The sequence below is a fragment of the Anabrus simplex genome, chromosome 1 (assembly GCF_040414725.1).
Source record: "Anabrus simplex isolate iqAnaSimp1 chromosome 1, ASM4041472v1, whole genome shotgun sequence".
Classification (NCBI taxonomy): domain Eukaryota; kingdom Metazoa; phylum Arthropoda; class Insecta; order Orthoptera; family Tettigoniidae; genus Anabrus; species Anabrus simplex.
The window spans coordinates 852,515,920-852,534,447 of NC_090265.1; the positions used below are offsets into that span (position 1 = coordinate 852,515,920).

General features: G+C 42.6%; 1 protein-coding gene across 1 annotated transcript in view; it reads right to left on the reverse strand.

Annotated features, from left to right (window-relative positions):
• Positions 1-9,600: 9,600 nt before the first annotated feature.
• cutlet (chromosome transmission fidelity protein 18 homolog) overlaps positions 9,601-18,528 on the reverse strand; it is a 424,016-nt gene continuing 415,088 nt past the window's right edge. The window contains exon 21 of the mRNA XM_067136426.2: positions 9,601-9,737. Coding sequence (XP_066992527.2) covers positions 9,634-9,737 — 104 coding nt within the window. The 3' untranslated portion in view covers positions 9,601-9,633. The remainder of the gene's footprint in view (positions 9,738-18,528) is intronic.

Here is an 18,528-nt window from a genome sequence, read left to right on the forward strand (position 1 = left end):
CACAGCGGGGGATATCACCTCTACCGCCTCAAGGGCAGGGTGCTGGAGCGTGAGACTTTGGATCGGGGGATACAACGGGGGAAGAGGAACAATACCTCGCCCGGGAGGCCTCAACTGCTATGCTGACCACAGTCGTGTGGGGGGATGGGAAGTTTGGAAGGGATAGACAAGGAAGAGGGAAAGAAACGGCCGTAGCCTTAAGTTAGGTACCATCCCGGAATTTGCCTGGAGGAGAAATGGGAAACCGCGGAAAACCACTTCGATGAAGGCTGAGGTGGAAATCGAACTCACCTCTATTCAGCTGACCTCTCGAGGCTGAGTGGACCCCGTTTCAGCCCTCGTACCAGTTTTCAAATTTCGTGGCAGAGCCGGGAATCGAACCCGGGTCTTCGGGGCCGGCAGCTAATCACACTAACCAGCACACTCCTGAGGCGGACAATAATAGATGCCTACGGAGAAAAATAATAATGTTATTGGTTTCACGTGCCGTTAACTATATTTTAAAGGCACAGCTCAGGACATTTTGGAAGTAAATAACAAGGATATCTCGCCGCTAGGTTCTGGAAACATTGCACTTGACCTGGATACGGAACGTAACTGCCAAAGAAAGAACTCTCCATCTGAAATTAGCTTCCGAAATTCGTTCACTCGGCTCATCTCCATTATTTGTCCAGCCCCTGCTCCGTTTCTCTACGGGGTCGGGCATGAAATAGATGAAATTCCGTAGCGAATGCGACCGGATGACTTACCTGATGTCTTTTTTACAATTTGCTCTACGTCGCACGAACACAGAGAAGTCTTATGGCGACGATGGGATAGGAAAGGGCTACGAGTGGGAAGGAAGCGGCCGTGGCCTTTACAGCCCCGGAATTTGCCTGGTGTGAAAATGGGAAAACACGGAAAACCACCTTCACGGCTGCCGACAGTGGAGTTGGAATTCACTATCTCCCGATGCAAGCTCACAGCTGCGCGCTCCCAACAGCACGGCCAACTCGCCCAGTCTTCCTGATGTCAACCTCATCAGAGAAATTAATGAGATGAAACGAACGACTTGATATATTTTGTTAAGCAGGAAGCCATGCTTCCCAGTGTCGACTGGGTTAAATGTAACTCAAAAAGCTTTTCAGTCTAGCCGGGCAGAGTGGCTGAGAGGGTAAAGCGCTGGCTTTCTGAGGCTAAGTTGGCCGGTTCGATCCTGGCACAATTCGATGGTATCTAAGGTGCTCAAATACGTCAGCCGTGCGTCAGTAGATTAAATTGCACGTAAACCAACTCCTGAGAGACACCATTCCGGCACCTCGGCGTCTCCGAAAACCGTAAAAGTAGTTAGTGGGACGTAAAAACAATAACATTCTTCCTATTTTTAGTCTGTCGAAAGCACAAGTTCAATGTAAATATTAACCTGCACTGTAACATGCCTGTAAAAAGGACACACTATTAAACGTAGGCGGACAAATTTTGTGTTAAGACTGCCATACTCAACTGGAAAACTGAAGTAAATCCTTGTTTAATAGCGTATTTTTATTAGCGGTATATTGTAGTGTAATATTTATATTGAACTCATTTGAAAAGTTTAAACTGAGAATGGGCAATTTTGTGTTAAGACTGCCATTCTCAACTGAAAAACTGAAGTAAATCCTTGTTTAATAGTGCATTTTTATTAGCGGTATATTGTAGTGTAATATTTATATTGAACGTGTGTACTCGATAGACTGAAGGCCTATTCGACGTGATATATAGTAGTAGGAAGGAATAAGCTGAAACTCGGTGCCAGCACTCCTGTCGAATAGCACCAATGGGTCTGCTCAAGGCTTTACGTCCCAATCCGACGAAAGAATCACCATTAACAGCGTCAAAGGCATTCACTCCCTCCATACGAACACTGTGGAGAGTACTGAAATTTAATCCAGGCTTTTGGCATGCAATTTAGTAATTAGAAATTGTATTACCTACCTTGCCGACCAATAGTCTAATGGTGAAATTGTTTTCGACAAATGGAACTCGAACCGGCTAACCACGGTATCAGACCATACCGACTTCACGCCTGGCGACCAGTTTTCATCTCGGAACAGGTAGAAAATAACTAATGATAGCCAGTCAAACTTTTTGTTATTTGTCATTATATAGGGTGAACAGAAATTCGCGCAACCGGGCGTCGCAGCGCTATTCCCCACATGCCGGCAATAAAAAAAATTGTATCTCACAAAAGTTCGTCCTGCGAGTATATCCGGTAGAAAAAGGACGTTGAAGAGTGGCAACCTGGCAACACTATAACCACATGTAGGGTAACTATCTGTGTCAGCACATATTAGTCGTGCTGTACAGTTGGTGCAGTGGCTAGAATTTTTGGGTTAGCATGCAGGGGGTCGGAGGTCGATCCTGGGTTGACGCGTATGTTTTTTATTTCGTAAATGTAGTCCAGGTGGCATGGTATCTGGCATCTTAATCGTCAACAGCGAATAAATTTACGCCCATTTGTAGGATCGTAGTATGTAAGTGCAAATGGTTTCTAGAAGACCCGCTGCGATCGCTGTTCACGATTAAGATGCCAGATACCATACCACCTGGACTATATTTACGAAATAAAAAACATACGCCTCAACCCAGGATCGACCCCTCGACCTCCTGCATGCTAACCCAAGGCTGCACCAACTGTACAGCAGGACTTACATATGCTGACAGAGGTAGTTACCCTACACGTGGTTACAGTGCTGCCAAACTGCCACTCTTCAACGTCATTTTTCTGCCGGATATACTCGCAGGACGAACTTTTGTGAGATACAATTTTTTATTGCCGGCATGTGGGGAATAGCGCTGCGACGCCCGAGTGCGCGAATTTCGGTTCATCCTGTATAACCCGCAGTCAACTGAATGTTATTTTAAAAGTAAAGCGGGCTTGCATTTTTATGCGACTTTTAATAGCGTGATCGTAGCCAAAGGTTTAACGTGCGAACCGAACCACAAAGCGTGACATTTCACTTCAAAAATTCCATATGATATTCACTGGCGGATTCCAATCACAGCCACATTGATGAAATTTAATTTAGTGGAATTTTTTACTAGAATGTTAGGCTGATGAAAAGTAGCCTTAAATTATTATCAGTGTAATCCTATGGTAAAGAGAGGAGCGTGTATGTAAATTATACCGGCAAGTAATCAATGATGCTCTTCCTGTTATACAAAGAACGGAGGTGCAACCGGATTGGCGGATATACGTTTTCTTTTCGAGAAAATGGGTTTATTTCGTTACTTTCGGGCGCGCTATTCTAACTGACGAACTCACCGTCTGCTGCTGTGCTTCTGAGAGTGTTGGGGAAGTGTGGAGTACGAAAGATAGGGACAGAGATAATGTAAGTAACAAGAAAAGAAATAAATGAACTGGATTAAAGTCACTATATGCATATTTATTTAATAACAAAGCCAAGCTTTCAGCCAAATTGCATTGGTCTTCATCAGGGCATGTGAAGTTTTACCTCCGACAGTGAGCAAAGAAATTATTTGAAGGAACATGGAAGTCATACCCGTACTATCCACGGCCTACCCCACTAACTGGACTCAAGGATCGTGGCGCTGTGCTGTGGTGGTTGGGAGGGAAGTTACTGATTCACCGCCCTCTGTCGACAGTTTGAGTGCGTCCCGCTGTGCCATGGTGGTGTTATGCATGTATTTCTGCAGAACAGGTCTCCACGTATTTGATAACTTGAAGCCGTCTTCCCTGTTGATGTTATTTGGGCGCAGCTCTATCTCTATGGCTTCCCTCACAAGACGAACATAGAAATCTTTTACAGGCGCGATGACCTTCGCCTGGTCAAAGAGGATTTCATGGTCTGTACTGTAGAAATGTTCTGCTATGGCAGACTGGCTTATAGCGTTCTCCGTGGAGGATGAAAGAGCGGCATTCTTTACCGACCTGATGTGCTCTTTCACCCTGGTGCTAACAAGCCTTTTTGTCATGCCAACATATGAACAACCACAACCACATGGAATTTCATATACGCGCGGTGTTTCCACGGCCTACCCATCTCCGTACATAATGATCATTTAAGTGCTTCTTGACACGGCCAGTGAAATGCGGTAGAGCAGGGCCTTTCAAACGCCCAAAATCTCACGCGTGCAAATTGCGGCGCAGAGTTCCTGTGCGCAGTGCATCGGTGCCACTCGGCTCGGAGCAACGCATCGTCTCTGGGCTACTCGGCTAAGCTCGGCACGGATTTGGAGCGCTACGGAGCAAGTGAGGAAGAGGGAGACAGCGGAGCGAGCTAGACAGGCATGGGGAAAGAGAGATACAGCGCTATTGCTCCAAATCGAGGTGTGGGGGTCTGCACTCTGGTCAACCAAGCGAAGTCGTCTTTTCCATCGTGCACAGCGCAATGCACTGGTGCATGCACCCTGAGAGGGCCTGCGGTAGAGGATCATTACGACACAGCCAGATAGCTGCCGAATACCCGGAGGAACATCTTCCAATAATCCAGGCTGTGATTCAACGGAGAAATGGTAGCATTCCTCAGCCTTCAGGTGAGGACCGAGGACATACGACCCCAGTAAATAGTCACCAACAATGCCGACCCAAAAATGGCACCAAACCGATTCTGAAATGAGCGCACTACTGTCACATAAGGGGTTTCTTCCGCCCTCCTTCACGCAGTCGCCTGCCAACGGTCACGAAGGTTGAATGATGAGGTAGGCAGCGATTAGGGTGCTGAACGCCATAAATCAGAGCGGCTTTCTATTTGCTGCGCCATAGTCTACGAGCATATCAGCCATTTCTTCGTCGTGTTCCGAAATGGAGACATTCTCATCAATTTTTACCGCAAACCTAGTAGCTAATGTAGACAACAATAAAAAGCTGTGTACTGCCTACTGGGGCTGGGAAGTGACTGCGCTGAAAGAACGGGAAATTTGTGCATTCGCACCGAGCATTATTTCTGTCTCAGTCTATCATACACCAGACTTCCCCTCCCTCCTCTTAAGTTCAGCAGCGACTTGCGCTCTGAGAGAGCAAATACGGCGAGTTCGGCGGGATGAAACAAAGTAACCTCATTTTCTCGAAAAGAAAAGTTTTCTCTGCCAATCCGGTCGCGCCATTGTTCTTAATGTCCCACGAAAAACATCCCCGACTTTTGGTCAGTATACATATATATATATATTGCTAGTTGCTTTACGCCGCACCTACACAGATAGGTCTTATGGCGACGATGGAACAGGGAAGGGTTAGAAGTGGAAAGGAAGCGGCCGTGGCTTTAATTAAGGTACAGCCCCAGCATTTGCCTGGTGTTGAAATAGGAAACCACGGAAAACCATTTTCAGGGCTGCCGACAGTGGGGTTCGAACCTACTATCTCCCGAATACTGGATACTGGCCGCACTTAAGCGACTGAAGCTATCGAGCTCGGTGGTCAGTATTATAAAGATACACCCAGTATACCGCATTTTTCAAAACCAACAAACGTGTTTAGAAGTTAAAGCAAGAACACGCACATCGTGTAATAAACCTACAGTGCTAAGAAATATTCCTTCTCGATAACAAAGTTAAACACTGAAAACTCCAAACATTGGTTTTAATGTCGATTAGTGACAGTGTCGGCCTACGGATACTAAGATTGCGCATTCAAACCCGACCGAGGTGGTCGGAGTTTTAAAAGAGAGGAAAATATCCATCCCATACTCATGTTGGTATATAGTGACAAAATTAATTAAAATTCAACGATAGATCGCCCAACAAAGTTCCGGTTTACTCTGTTGTCAAGTAGAGAAAAACGGAACGTAGAAATTGACATGTAAGCAGCCTACATGGCGCCGAATTAAAATGCCCGCACAGGGTAGCTGTGGCCACATGATTATTATTACTTTTATTCATTCAGTTGGAGGGCCATAGAATGAATACATGGCCAACTATAATTTATTACACTTTTAATAATAAAAGACATACAAAATATACATGTTTACAATATAAATACAGTCAACAATTCTAAAATTTTAGGGAAGGATTATATCCAACTCATAAGAATTTCTTTAAAAAATTAAAATAGCAACATTAAAAATTGTTCACCTTCCAGTTCATTATGCAATGCAAACTGCTCTGTACATTGTGGGAACTGCTTACACCAATCTTTGTCTTTCACCAGAAATACGAGGTAAAATGACAGCTAAATGTTAAAAAATATATTTATATAAAGAACAGATTTGTTAGAAGGCAAGTTAATTCTGTTGATGATCATTCCTTGGCAGAGGAAGGTGGGTAATTCAAGCAAATGAAGATGGTGAACGGTAATTGTTATAAGAGCCGGACATATGTGTAAATGTGTCAATGACCATCCAGGACAACCCCAGAAAGCAAGGGACATTGTAGCTGCGCATGTGAATTGATCTGAGGTTGCAGATGGTTATGCTAGCACCTTTGACTTAAATACCGCCCAACGTGGGGCAAGTTCACTGGCAATATCTGGGAAATCAGCCTATTTGCCCATCCCGATGACCATGTAGCCTATGCGATAAGTTCTAGTTGGGTGGGACACTCAGATAGAAATGGGTTACTATTGGGAAATATAATAATATTAAAAATTAAGTTCCCAGAAGGATTACATTTTCATCGATTGCATACATTATACACACTCTCTAGACTTTTTCAATCGTGAAATTACTAGCGTTTCGCCCCAGTGTAGCAGTGGGCTCGTCAGTTGGATTGCCACACTTTTCCAAGCCACTGGCGGCTAGTGCGCCGTTGAGACACCACTACAAGCTTTCTATGTAGGGGAAGTATGTACATCTACTTGTATAAATGTCTACATTTGGGATTTTTAACCAAAAATTAAGTTCCATTCTCTGAGTTCCCTGGTGGATTGCACTGAAAAGCTGGTAATATCACGATTGAAAAGACCTAAAGAGGTGGACTGAATACTGTGATAAGAATGTTTGTATATTTCGACGGCCTTTCAAATGTTATAGGCCAACGACATCCCAATTGTCCCTTTTTTTAACACCCTCAAACGTCAAGAACGACTAGCTATTTTTGGAACGGAAGGACAACCACAAGCCGAGGTTCACTACCGGAAAAGACGCAAGAGAAAGTTGTGTAAGCAGATGGTACAAAGAATTCCAGATATACAAGCGAGTGGAAATTATCCTAGTTTGCTGTCAGAAAGTGTCATTTTGCTCCATTACAATGCTCAATCGAACACTGTCAATGCTGTTGGTAAGAACTTGCAGTAATTCTGGTGAAAAATGCTTGCACATCTCTCCCGTAGTCCTGATTTGTCTCCGCGTGGTTTCTACCCATTTCTGGGGGGGGGGGCACAATTCAACAACAGTTTCAGCAGCAACATAGATATTTCTTCCGCAGAGGCATCTCTACACCGTTTCACAATGGGATCAGTGACTCATTGTGACACATCAGGTGGAGAGTGTTCATACATCTTTCCTACAGTCCTCACAAGTCCCGTATGCTTTTCACAGTTCAACAACTGCCTCAGCAGCAACGCAGATATTTCTACCACACACGTACTATTAGCCTTGTCTCACAGCGCAATAAGTGCCATAAATACGGCGTCCAGGAGTAATCAATTCCAGGTTGACATGTTCTTGCATCAGGGCTTCGGGTCATATTAAGTTATTTGCATTCGAAGGCGTCAATTTGCTTCATGACATAACCCGATCTCCCAACGCCAAACCTATCCATGACTCTTTGCAACAATCAGATGGGAACTATTCACACTTCTCTTCTATAGTCCTGTCAAGTCCCCGAATGATATTCACATATTCATGGAGCCGTAGTTCAACAATAAATGCACCTTGTTTCACAGAATGATGTGATTCTTGACAAGTGGGGCAACTATGAGTAACCGATTCGAGGTTAGAGTGTTATTCCACCAGAGGTTCGGCTCACACTGAGTGATTTACATCGAGTACATTGAGGGCCACTTCCATTGGAATTCCTGGAAAAAGGAGTAACTGTGATTAACATAAACCTCAGGGAGTTATGAAGGGTGATACAGGCAAATCACCCGCCACTGTTCTCGGAAGCCGCCATTCTGTTCCACGAATATGCCAGTTAGCTGCATACCGCCAAGACTCATTTGCAGCTAATCAAGTTGGAAGTGTTCACACATCTCTTCTATGGCAACGACAAGTTCCGTGTGCTTTTCACATATTCGCAGCGGGCACAGTTCAACAACAGCTTCAGCAGCAACACAGAGATTTCTTCCACAGAAACATTATTTACATTGTTCCACAGTGAGACGAGTGCCTCGACAAGTGCGGCAACTACGAACAACTGATTAGAGGTTAGTGAGCTTTTCCACCAGAGTTTCGGCTCATATTAAGTTGTTCACGTGAAGTTTAAAAACAATACTATCTAAATAATTTAATCAGATCTAAGACTATGTAAAACTTAGTATAAAATTTCAGTAAATAATAAATATGTTGGATGAAAAATCAACGCGTTCAGATAGGCATAAGACACGGTATTTGCAAGCGACGCTGCCGATAATCTTCAAATCTTGCTAAACAACCTCGCCTGTATTAATTGGGAACTTAACATCAATACAGAAAAAAACAAAGTTCACTGTCTTCAGCCGTCAGCCACACCGAGGTGTATCACTACATATAACTAGTAAACCTACTGAAAAAAAAAGACTACCTATAAGTACCTGGGATGTATAATCTCAGACAACTTAGATCCTGAACGTGAAATTCGCTGTCGGATTGAAACAGCTGAACAAAAGAAAAGAAGGGATCACTGTTCTGCAATGATGGCCTCAGAGTCAAGATACTCCAGAGTATGGTTGGGAGTCGTCGATGGCCAGTAGTCTTATACGGCATGGAGACATGGACTAAAATGGGCTTGAAGCTTTCCAAATGTGGGTCTATGGATGAAAGCATCGTAACTCCTGGACCCAAGAAATGTCAAATACTGAAGCATTCCGAAGCTGGGCGAGAGTTATTACAAAGAATAAAATGTCGGAAATTTGAATATTTTAGTCACATTGTACGAGGAAACAAGTATTGTACCATCTGTTAGAACTTCAGGAGGAAATGGAGGGTGGTCGTGGAGTTGTACGTAGAAGGAAATCTTGGCTAAATGAGTTCCACGAAAGGACAAAAATCCACAATATTCACGTGGCACAAGAACGAAATGAGTATGCTGCAGTGATCGAAAATGTCTAAGAGACCAGACACGGCACATAATAATAATAATAATAATAATAATAATAATAATAATAATAATAATAATAATAATAATAATAATAATAATAATAATAATAATAATATATAAGTTGACATGACTGTCTTTTGGGTCCATGCAGTGTCGAAGATATTATAATTTATAATTTAGTCCGTTTTCTCCGGAGAAACTACGGCTGTTATAAAAAATACAGAGAATGTCTAATATTAAAAGTCAAGACTTCCTGAGAGTTTCGTCTCGTTTGCGATATAGCAAACTGGTGGTGAAAGCATAAATCACAATGCAAAAATCGGTATAAAACGTGCATAAAATAACCATGTTAGCAGACTGATGTTTTGAACATGAGCATTATTCTTCTTCGTCACAAGAATCTCTGTCGACAAGTATGAGGTGATAACCATCACAAAGTCGCTATCGTCCTCGTCCCTCCGTAAGTTCTAGAGGCTCGGTATTTTACAGAAGGTCGTGGATCTTGACAGAGCGACGCACAGCGTTGCTGAAGCCCTCCTTGAAGTGGAACCAGATGTCGCTTTTGACGATCTCGTCAACTTTCGTCGCTAAAACAAAGAAAATATGTTTCTGTTTTAGCTAGGGATTAAAATAATTCACAATCAAAAGTACATCAACAAAGAAAGTTGGTGCTTTTCACATGCAAAATTAAATTTATCCTTACGAACTACAACGCAAATTCACCGCCAATGAAGGCACGATCACCAAGTAACCTACTGTAACTACTAGAAGATAAACATCAATAATGGGATGGCCACTAGTGCAACGCAATGCACACTTAATAGTGCATTGATTTTAATGACTCAATAACATGAACAAACAGACCAGCAGCTGAATAGCACAGTTGACTCTTATCTTGAGAGGGACAGAGAGTGGGTCGAAAGCAGAGGAGGACCTAAATCTTTAGCCATTAGGTAAGATACACGGCACAACATCATTTATTTCCCTTACCAACCACTGGCATAAAATGTGATATGACAAACAGAGACCCCTAACCCCATACGTTTATTTATTGATTTATACAGGATGAAAGTGAACTCTATCAACAAACTTTCAGATGTTGTTCAGGGATGTTGGCCAAGCAGTTTGACAACAGGAACTCAAGATCGCTGGTGGCTTATTACTGTGTAAATACATATACAGTATTTACTTTCTTAAATTTGAATGTCTTTGTGCTTGTTAACACAGATTTTTTTTTTTTTTTTTGAACGTAACTACCTTTGCATATATTTATTCGGCGCAGTATCGTTTGACGAACTGCCCTGGTTTCATGGTCGAATTCAAACTCCGAGGTGATTTTGCGAACTGCAATGTAAACATTGCACTCAACAACGAGTATCGTAAGTACTCAAAAGAAACAGAACCAAAGAAACATACGCGAATGTAATTAGTCCGAAAACAAAACAAATTCCGTGTAAACAATCGCAAAGGCAGCGAGCTAAAAAATCAAGGAGATGCTATTACTTAGTAATGAATCACCAGTGACGTTGGTTTCCTTACATCAAAATGCTCGTCTAACTTCCCTGAACAACCTCTGAAAGTTTGAGGGTATCGCTCACTTACAAAATAACCTTTAAAAATATTTAAAATGGCAGCCATACAAAATGTGAATATTTTGAATCGTGCTTTTTTAAAATTATCTTTCAAATCCCACAAGCACAGAGAGGTCTTATGGCGATGATGAGATAGGAAAGGCTTAAGGGTGGGAAGGAAGTGGCCGTAACCTTGATAAAGATACAGCCCCAGCACTTATCTGGTGTGAACGTGTTATTATAAACTAATTTAGCGTTATTGTCGTACGTGGGATCAGTGTGTATCGAAATGTCATAGAAGTGACTTGGATGAAGTGTACAAGAAAGAAGGGGCATTTCGCTCGAAAAGTAACCATAAGATCTATTCAGATAATTTCCAAGTCGGTGACTTTAGAAACCCCCGAATGTACAGCCACGAATATGGCAAATGTAGAGTGTAATAAAATTCTTGCTCATATTTTAGGTAAATATTCCTCAGAATATAACTGTCGATAACATTTTTACGCCTTTTCATAAATGCTAATTCGCTGAATCAGTGTGCTACGAAAGTGCCAATATGTTTATTGAAACCTGCCCTATCTGATAATACAATCTTCCTTTTAATTAGGGGAAATAAAATCGCTAAGAAAGAGAAGTAATACATAAATTAAAGATTAAGTCTTTCCAAATGGTGCATTTCATATCCTGACTACAGTATATGTCTCATTTCATTCTTTAAATAATACACTGCCAAACAATTCTTCTTTATGTATCCAAAATTGAAGTTAATATAAAATTAACACTTTATTTCTGGACGTAATTTATTTACCCATTTCTGTACACGAACTTGGATTGAAATTTGAATTTGGTGCCAAGTTACCAGGTCTGGCCACTACGAGCGCCACTTGTGAATTGTGTGAGGTGATAGCCACGAGCTACTTACAAGGGGAGATGTACCAGAAGCAGTCTTCACGGAAAGCGAAAAAGGCCATTACAAGTATTTAAAAAGTAATTTAGTTTCAGGAATGGATTTCTACCAAAAATCTAGACACGAACCAATTTAACAAGGATATATATTTTTGGGATGGGGTTCAAACCGGAACTAGCCTAAGGAATTTAGCGTCGACGAAGAACCAAGACCGTAAGCAGGCAACCGGTGTACGTCATATGGATAGAAGAACGACGCCATTTCGGTGGACGAAAATGCATGTTTAATGAAGTTGTTGATGTTTGACACATTAAACCTATAGAGAGAGGCTGTAAACAAAGGAATGGCGAAATCATAGCGGACTCGATAGAAGCGGCATTCACTCCGAACGAAATACCATCTGACCCCGCCTTCACCAGGCAAACCGAGGCAAGGGTAGCTGAGTTCCTTGAAAACGCACCTAAGCCGGAGCTTAAGAGGACAAATATATACGAACTTAAGTGGATTATAGGTCATCTTAACCCCAAGAAGGCGCCTGGCCCAGATGAAATACAGAATATTATAATTAAGAAATTAACACACAAAGCCCTAACGTAACTAACCAGCATCTTCAATGCAATGTTCAGACTACAATACTACCCTGAACAATGGAAAAGGGCTAGGATACTCGTATTTGAAAAACCAGGGAAAGACAAGTCAGACCCTAACAATTACAGGCCTATCAGCCTCCTGGACGCCCTCAGTTACGTATTCGAGAAAATACTACTGAAAATGTTAACAGGGCATATCAAGGAAAGAGGAATAATTCGCAACGAGCAATTTGGCTTCAGGAACGGGCATTCTGCCCCGCAACTACTCACGCGATTCATTGAACAAGCAACCATAGGTTTCAATAAACGAAGGGACACAGGTTCGGTTTTCCTTGATATACAGAAAGCATTTGACAAAGTCTGGTACGAAGGCCTACTAGCGAAACTAATAGACCTCGAATTCCACCCAGGCTATATAAGGCTAATCAAATCCTATCTGGAGGGCCGAGAGTTGCAAGTTGACGTACACAACACGCTGTCAAGCACGCGAAGGATTAGAGCGGGCGGAGCCCAAGGGTGCCTTATTGGCCCAATCCTCTTCGTTCTATATACAAACGACATGCCCACTATGGAACTTGCCTCTACACACCTCTACGCTATCACAGTCCAACACCCACAACTAGCGTGCACTCGGAAGAGGCTACAAGTAGCGCTACGAACTCTCGAGCCATGGCTAACGAAATGGCGCATCAAGGTCAATGTTGACAAGTGCCAAGCCGTGCTGTTCACTAGGAAGAACAGACGCACACGCAGACCAGTCAACATAAAACCGCTAAAGCTTTTCAATCAAGATATACCATGGCACGACAAAGCCAAATACCTAGGAGTAGTCCTAGACCGAAAGCTCACCATGCTACACTATGTCAAAGATATCCAAAGGAAATCTCACATTAGACTCAGCCAGCTATACCCTATACTGAACAAATAGTCCAGTATAAACACAAACGTAGCCATAAACATGTATAAGGCCTTAATTAGGCCAATAATCATGTACGCAGCCCCAGCGTGGGGGTTCACTGCAAGGACGAACCTGGATAAGCTAGAACGAATACAAAATAAATGCATTCGAGCAGCGGCCAGACTCCTTTTCGATACCAATAGGCCAACTACGCGATATTGCGAAAGTCAGCTCGATAAGGTGCCACATACGTTAACAAACACTAAGAATGTACACAAAGTCATGTGGTAATAAGATAAACCCGCTAGTAAGCGGGATCGGACGCTACGACGTCGATCTTTACACCAAGTACCCCACACCGAAACACATTCTGTTCAGCCACAGGGTTGAGGAGACGGGGGGCCGATAGCCGAGCCCCTCCCCAAGCTGACACCTATACATCACATAAACCTACACACTGCAGACAAAATGTACCTATGTAAATATGCTCCTTTGATTACAGCTGTCTTTATCCCAGGGACCAGGCGAGGAAAGACTGATAAGCAACAACACGAGAAGACGACGGCAACGCAGCCAGAAGGCCAAGAACGAACCAATCCACCTCCGCCCCCCGAAAGAGACACGGGAGCGGAACGCCAGCCCGCGCCCTATAACGAAGACAGCAGTACTAATATACTTATGTGTTTGTGTTACCTCACTATTATTTACGTAGTACACTGGACATGAGAGCAGGCAAACAAGCCGGCACTCCAACGAGCACCTGTATATATATTTACTGTTACTAATAACCTTAGCATTGTTGCAGATCTGCAGTGACAAGTGTGTTCCAACAACACCGCATAGAGGGACATCGCCAGGCGGAAGAAGAAGACAGCCCCTTGCACCAAGTAAGGCTTGGTTCTTAATCCCCCTCTCCAAACGGAGACTTGGCACCTGAGACCACCGGCTGCTAGGCAAAGGGACGAACCTGTGGCCCAGAGCCCAGACGCCAGTGGACCCGAGCCGACCCGGCAGTGACAAGAAGAACTGATCCCCATAATAACAGACAACGGCAAGGAAATGGTTACGATTGCATGACACATATTCCTAACTAACACAACCTCTGGACTTCTCCAGCTCACATCCTTGCATGTGCTATCACAAGATGTCAGGTTTTACATGTAGGCTATTTCTCTTTCTGCCTATGTGGTTTTCCCTTGACCCTTCAACACCACACCTTAACACTACCTAACCAATACAAACTCTTGCCGTAGTAGCGAGTCTAACTCGGAAACCGGCAGATACTCCTTGTATCGCTTCCCACTCTTCCCTGCTATCTCTTTCTTCTCAGAAATTAATAGCATGCCGGAGGCCATGTAGATTGAGTCGATGGTCACGGCGGGGCAGCGGGCTACGTGGGCCCCCGTAAAAATAAAAGCCGCCTGGTCTGAACTGCTCCCGTACTTGACAGTACGACTTGACGGGGGCTAGAGAGGGGTAGGAAGGCAGGGTGCGGCCAGCTTGAAGAAGATCCAGCGCTACAAGGTAATTGCATAGTTTACCTGAACATGTGATCGTGCCTGCGGGTAATTCGAGGCGAAGGTTTAAGCCGTTTTCTTAATATATATAACATGTAATATTTTCTTTTTGGGATTGAAATGTAGGACCTTCTGCGCAGTTTTCGGACTCTATTCCTTTTCCCTACTAGGAAAAAAATAATGTAAGGGAGCACGAGTGGTAACCCTGAGTTTCCTCCCCTTCGACTTTTGAGTTGGATGACTAAAGTTTTCAATCTCTAAATTTTGGAAATCTTGTCTCGGCTTTTACGTTTTCCACCTTTAGTCACCCTTTTTGTATGGGATTAACATCTGAGTCACTGGGCCTTAAGTCCACTTAGTCTAAGTTCTCGTCTTTTCAGAAATTTCTTCAAGGAGTGCTACTGTTACGCCCCTTTGCCTTTTGGTAATGGCCTGTTATGTGTAATTATGCTCCTGTTTATTCTATATAATTCTTAGGGTAACTGTGTCTGCGTTTTGGTTCCCTTTAGGAACAGTACTTAAACTGATTGAGGAACCTTGTAATAGATAAGCCTACCATGGGACAACCGTGTAAGAACACTTCGGAGTGGGGTCACAATATGGATTGATTAGTGTAAATCAGAGTGCAAAAGCAACTGATTGCCAGTTTGAGGCTAACCTCTTGTACCTTGGAGCTGAGACTCTTATTAGTTGTACCTGCTCGGAGCAACGATGCTCTTTCATAATATTGTACATGTCAGGAGCGATTATGCTCTTTAGTAATTGAATGACTGGTAGCTAATCCTATGTTATTTTGTACCGTACCTGATTTAGGTCTTCTAAATCCAAGGCATTGTTAGAGCTGACGAGCTCCTTGGTAATATTTTCAACTGTTCTTTGCCATTCTATTAAATTTCTCTCTCTCTCTATTTTAAGAAAAGAAATACAATGTATAAATTTGTTAAAATAAATGTTGCTCTAAGTATTCCAACGTCCAGCCATTCAACCCAGGTGCTTCCTATTCCTCTGTGAGCCATGGAATCTCCGTATCAATAATAATAATAATTGTACCGGGTGGTACACCTCTATGCCGCACATTTAAATCTTCCGCCTTAAAGTACTCCTCTACAGGAGAAACAGTGAACTTGAAACTGGACCTACTTCACCTTTCCTCTGAAGATGTCACTGTGTGAATTTCGACTTGTTTTTGTTTACTATTTATCAAGAAGTTTGGACATTCTCTCATAGATGTCACTGCTGAAAAACTATGATCATGCACCTTGGTGTGAAGTGAAGGACCTTTTCTGAAGAAATTTTGTACTCATAAGTTTTGTTTCTTTACTAAATTTTGTTCATTCTTTTGTGGGTTGGCAATATTTAGCTTTTCCTTCCGCCAGTTTTGAAGTTAGCCAATAAATAATTTCTGTAATTAATTTTCAGCCAATCCCGTATTTCTTCTTCGATTTTGTGTGTAATTGTTTAATGTAGCCAATAAAACCTGGGGGGTGTGTCTTGATCATTCATGAGAGGTCTCGAACCTTCCACGAGGGCTTATAAACTGCGGATTTTCTCGTCTCTCGGCCACTCGATCAACATCTAACTAAGTGTGTGGACGTAAAGCAGGAGCCGGGAAGCGCCTCTTTCATCAGGCAGCAGGTCTTCAGTAAGATAATGGACGTTTAACACCTTTATTTCTTGCTAGCTCAGCACTTTAACCCGCGGGAAAGTTCCGAAACCTTTACAATGTAACCTAATTTCCTAAATATGTAATTTTCTGCCGGCTTATGTAAAAACTTAATTAAATTTGTAACTGTAATTCGGGGATAGAGAGTGATTTACCCTCTCGAGCTCCCCTTCATTTTGGTTTGAGGTGACTGCGTTTCGGTAACTGAAATTTTCTCTTCCGTAATGTTTAAATTTCCTTCCTATACGGGTCACCTCCATAGGTTGGGAATAGCCCCTGTGTCATCGGCCTAGTGCCTTTTAGGTTTAAAGAATGCATGTGTAGGAGCGCAAATACTCGCCTCCATTCCTTTTGGTTTTTCGGGCCAGTTTCTTAACCTGTTCTTTTTCTGCTAAGGCCCAATAGATTGGGTACAAGGTACCCCCGTGTCATGTTTGTAAGTTGTGCATTGATGGCAATTAATTATAAAGTCTGGTATGGCCTTTAATAGGCTTGAAAATCTGAGAGCAGGTCAGTTCTTTTATGTGTTGTAAAAGTGCCTCCAGGAGGCTTGATATTGTAAATGACGAAGCTGGTGCTCCATGTTTTAGGGGATTTCTGCCCTTTGAACAAATTTGTATTTGGTAATGCGGAGCTAGGAGCTCAAACTTGTAAAAACTAGGGGCTTGTAGCCCAAGGGTGTTTAAATTCTAAAATCTTGGATCCTTCCTAGTCTTGTTTCTTCACCTAATCAAAAATTGTTAGATTTTTGTTGTTATTAATTGTTGGAACTCAGAAAATATAACCGTTGTTAAAGTTTTAAAATTAACTTTTATTTGGTAGTTAGACCCATTCATCCCAGCACCTTCTTTCACCTCTGCTGTCCCACAGATACCGCGGATCAATAATAATAATAATAATAATAATAATAATAATAATAATAATAATAATAATAATAATAATAATAATAATAATAATAACATATTTACGAAGTTTAAAATGTTTTTCATTTTCTCACAGTTCATGAGCCTTATCATTCTTTTGTGGATACGCTCATTTTTCTTTCGATTTCGGAACTATTTACCTCCCCTGTGGGTGTAGTCGAAAGATGCATTATCTGTTCCTCTACACGCTGTAAGACGCTACTAAAAAAAGAGGGGAATAACCAACTAATGTTCTCGCTCTCTCATCTTCTAAGCCCTAAAACATATAAATGATTCTATGTTTTTCCTTGTAGCAGATATACGTAGATCGAGTCATAAGTCATGGCAACCATTTTTTTTCCTAGCGATCAGGAGACAACACGGAAAATCTAAGATATGCATTTGGAAACGTACGGTATGCACTTGCGTATGATGCCACTAGATGGTGTATGTAAACAAAAGTGTGGGTCTAAGCATGCCCCCAACTTCAGTGTGTGAGTGAGAGCGTCACAAAATAGAAGTCAACGAGCAGGAGCAACGATCGTATATTAAAATAGCAGTTCTCCGCGGTAGAAATGCACGCCAATGCCATGCAGAACTGCGGGAAGCATTAGGTGTGCATGTCATGCCCTATAGAACAGTGGCGAGGTGGTTATGGTATTATTGGCATACGATGATCTTGTGTGTCATCCAGTGCGTGAGGGGCACACTGTCAATGCAGTTTATTACAATTACTGTTTGTTGTACCAATTGCGCCGTGCAGTGCGAACCAAACGTCCAGATCTTTTGGACAACGGCATAATCCTATGCGATAACGCGACAGCTCACACAGCAGCCATCGTTCAGCGTCACTTACAACGGTGGAGATGGGAGGTTCTTCCACACCCGCCTTATTCGCCTGATCTGAGCCCATGTGACTATGATCTAATTCCCAAAATCAAGAAGCCATTACATGGACAACGGTTTGCTAACAAAGAGGACATCGTAACAGCATTTCAGAGAGAGATGTCACATGTTAGCGATACACATGCAGCGAATGGTATTCAGCGCCTGCCCCACCGCTGGCAACGTACAGTGGAAACCTTGGGTGATTATTTCGAAGGTCTGTAACCAGTGGAGACCTGTCCTTTGTACGTAGTCTTGTGTATTTGCTGTCTATACAATAATAAAACAATGTTTACCAATGGCCTGTGTTATGTCACTTTCCTACGAGAATCTCCTGAAGTCAGAATTTGTCTTCAGGCGCAAAGCATTAGTACATGTCCTATATTTCCAAATGCATATCTTAGATTTTCCGTGGTGTCTCCTGTTCGCGAGAAAAAAATAGTTT